At 34.8% G+C, this 3437-nt stretch overlaps 1 protein-coding gene across 1 annotated transcript; it reads left to right on the forward strand.

Annotated features, from left to right (window-relative positions):
• The first annotated feature begins 1897 nt into the window (after positions 1–1897).
• LOC140177221 (serine/threonine-protein phosphatase 7 long form homolog) lies at positions 1898–3029 on the forward strand. Its single transcript, XM_072210337.1, has 2 exons — positions 1898–1966; positions 2409–3029. Exons 1-2 carry the CDS (start codon positions 1898–1900, stop codon positions 3027–3029), a joined length of 690 nt encoding a protein of 229 aa, XP_072066438.1.
• Positions 3030–3437: the final 408 nt, after the last annotated feature.

Raw genomic sequence — 3437 nt, forward strand, 5'->3', positions numbered from 1 at the left:
ATTTTCTCTAGTGCCATTACTAAATAATTTTAGTTTATTTCTTAGTTTATTTAAGGTTCATTTGAATTTAGAAATGAATTCGATGTGCTTTTTTCTTATAATTGAGTTTTTTTACTATTTGTTCAAATCTGAACTAATTTTGGTGTATTTGTAAATTAACTGAGGTTCAATTGATGCTACTGTTAAGTATTGACCAAATTTTTTATTCCTTAAAAAATTTCGGTTGATTTCTTAGTTTAATTTAGGTTCATTTGGTTTCATCTCACTTGAATTTGCTGAACTTGTTCATGTGTGGTTATTTAGTTAGTTTTTGTTTAAATAAGAACTAATTTAGTTAATTTGTGAATTAACTGATATTCACTTTATGCTACTGTTAAGTATTAATCAAATTTTTTATTACTTAAATAATTTCGATTCATTTCTTAATTTAATTTAGGTTCATTTGATTTCATTTCACTTGAATTTTTTTCATCTTCTTTTTTTATTTTTTATTTATTTTCTTTTTTTTTTATTTTTTCAAAATTTTTTATGATTTACTCTTTTAAGAGAAATAAACAAAAAAAAGAACACGAAAAGAAAAGGAAAAACACAAAAAAAAAAAGAAAAGGAAAAACACAAAATAATAGAATCAAAAGAAAAAAGAAGAGAAAAATGCGAGAATATTTACGTAATTAGAAGTATATTCACACTTCATTAATAAAATTAATTTTTATTAAATTTAAACAAACTTAATTAGATTTTATTGCAGCAGCTCTCATATTTTACTCATTTAAGTTTAGCCACCTTCCTGCATTTCCATCGTATTACTCATCCTATGGTGAGGCTATCACATTTTATAACTTTGAAATGCCTAGGGGTAATGTCTTTGAAAAATGTTGTTGAAGAGAGTTTTGTCGGCTAATAAGATTACAGAGTCGAAACCGACGGAGGGTGATGGGAACAACGGAAACCGGTAGGGAAAGTTTGTTGCATCTATTTCTTGCCTTTTGCCTGTTCTCCTTCTCTCAAAAACCAATAATAAAGGTTCTGGGATTAATTTGCTTTACCGTAAGATTTTAATTTCACACCTTTTTTTTCCTTTAAAAGTTGGACTCATCAGTTTATCAACATAGATTCTCATTTTGGCCATTAAATATATATATTATTTAATTTATTTTTAATATATATTTTATAAAAATAATTAATTTTATAATTAATTTTGTGTATATGTAGCATAATTATAATAAATAAGTTAATTATTCTGTCAATTCTTATAATTTTATTAAATTTTTAATTAAATTTTTATATATTTTTTAATTAAATTTTTATATCATATCAGATTTTATAATTAAATTAAAAATGTTAGAATTAATAGAATATTTCATTAAACAAAATAAATTTGACAAAATATTCTATTTTATTTAACATAATATTTCGTTGATTATAAAATTTATATTAGGGCAATTTACGTATTTAAATTGTTTGTACCTCAATTTTACGCAAATACATTGTTTCAGAAAACGGATACGTAAATACATTGTTTCACTTTTCTATATAAATCGCTACTGGCAGTAGCGGTTTACAATTGCACAGAAACCGCTAGAACCAGCCGCGGATTACAAGTAAAAATTGGAGCATGGAAACCGCGATGAGCTGCCGCGGCTTACGTTTGAGAAGCATTGGTCATAAACTGCTGCTGCCAGCAGCGGTTTATGTGCATTGGTGTGTGTGCGTAAACCGCTGGAGCCTATAGCGGTTTACGTGGAGCATCGCTACCTATATAAACCGCGGAGCCAGCCGCGGATTATTCATTTTGAGGTTTTGTAAGGTTGGTTAGAGAGAGAAAATTCTAGAGAGAGGTCAGAGCAAGTTGAGAGCGGGTCCGAGGTATTTGAGCTGCGACTTCCGGCGGAATATCATGGCAGACAGAAGGAGCATGTACCGACTGAACGGTGTTGCGCATGTTGCCGGTTCCATTGGTGACGATGTTAGTTAATTATTTAACTATTTTTTTAAGCTTAGAATTTTTTTAGTTAGAAAAATGATATGAACGCAAGTATATACGGAATTTATAGTTTAGTCCCTTTTAGTTTTAAAAATGGTATGAACGGTAGAAGATTTGTAAGATTTTAAAAATGGTATACAGAATTCTTTTTTGAATTTTATTGTTAAAGATTTGTAATACTTTTATAATTGTGGGTGTTATGTAATCAGTTTAGTGTGTTGTCCTTTGTGTCATTGTAGTAAGTATTTTATAAATTGAACCTCGCTAGTTTATTGACTACTTAGTTATAGGATTTAGGGATTAATTTGTTTACCGGTCAAAAATTTGTTGACGGTTTAAGATATGTGTTATTATTAGATAGGGAATTTTCTTATGAATTGGAGAATTTAATTGTATCCTGCATTTATTGTGCGATTTTTTGCAGTCCACTAGGTGTATATACAGTGTGAGACGGCAACAGAATATGCCCATGCATGATAGGATCATCCCGTATTTAGAGAGGGCTGGATTGTACCATTTGGCCAGACTAAACAGCCAATGGTTCTGGTTGGATGAGCCATTAGTTAGTGCGTTCGTTGAGAGGTGGCGTCCTGAGACGCACACGTTCCACATGCCTTTTGGAGAGTGCACAGTGACATTGCAGGACGTGGCTTTTCAGCTTGGGTTGCCGGTCGATGGGGAGGCTGTGAGTGGTTGCCTTGGTGAGTTTGAGACATACATGGAGGGTGGTCGACCAGCCTGGGAGTGGTTTCAGGACCTATTCGGTGAGCTGCCACCACCGAATAAGGTCAAGCAGATGACAGTCCACTTTACATGGTTCCACGAGAGGTTTAGTGTGCTACCACCAAATGCAACCGAGGAGACAGTTCGCATCTACGCACGTGCCTACATCATGATGCTTTTATCTACTCAGTTATTTGGGGACAAGAGTGCGAACCGGGTACATTTACGGTGGTTGCCTTTTGTGGCAAATTCCCATCCTGAGCAATCGCCAACAACAAGGTCCCTCCATACTTACCAAACAGGTGTGTCCCATCGATACTGACGAGTGGCTTACAGTGGTGGAATGCCTCTACACATGGAGGGAATGTCCAAAACATGCGATGAAAGTAGACTCTATCTTCATCAACCTGGTCACCCACTCTAACCGGGGAGGTCTTCAGCAGGGCAATGGAACCGTCCATGGTGAATGTGACCCCAAGGATCCAACGGGGCAGATCCGCATATGACTCCTCCCAATCGCCGTAGATCTGTGCTACTGCCTTCTGCTTTGCCAACCACACCTTCCGATAACTTGGCTTGAAACCATATGTTGCCTCTGTTGCCTCTTGCAACACCTTAATCGATACTGACGCATCAGCTCTAACCAATGGAAAGATTCTTGCACAAATCACATGATAATCAAGCTGCTTGTGGTCGCTCGAAATCGATGTGGCCATACACGTGTGTGGTC

The sequence above is a fragment of the Arachis hypogaea genome, chromosome 2 (genome assembly GCF_003086295.3).
Source record: "Arachis hypogaea cultivar Tifrunner chromosome 2, arahy.Tifrunner.gnm2.J5K5, whole genome shotgun sequence".
NCBI lineage: Eukaryota > Viridiplantae > Streptophyta > Magnoliopsida > Fabales > Fabaceae > Arachis > Arachis hypogaea.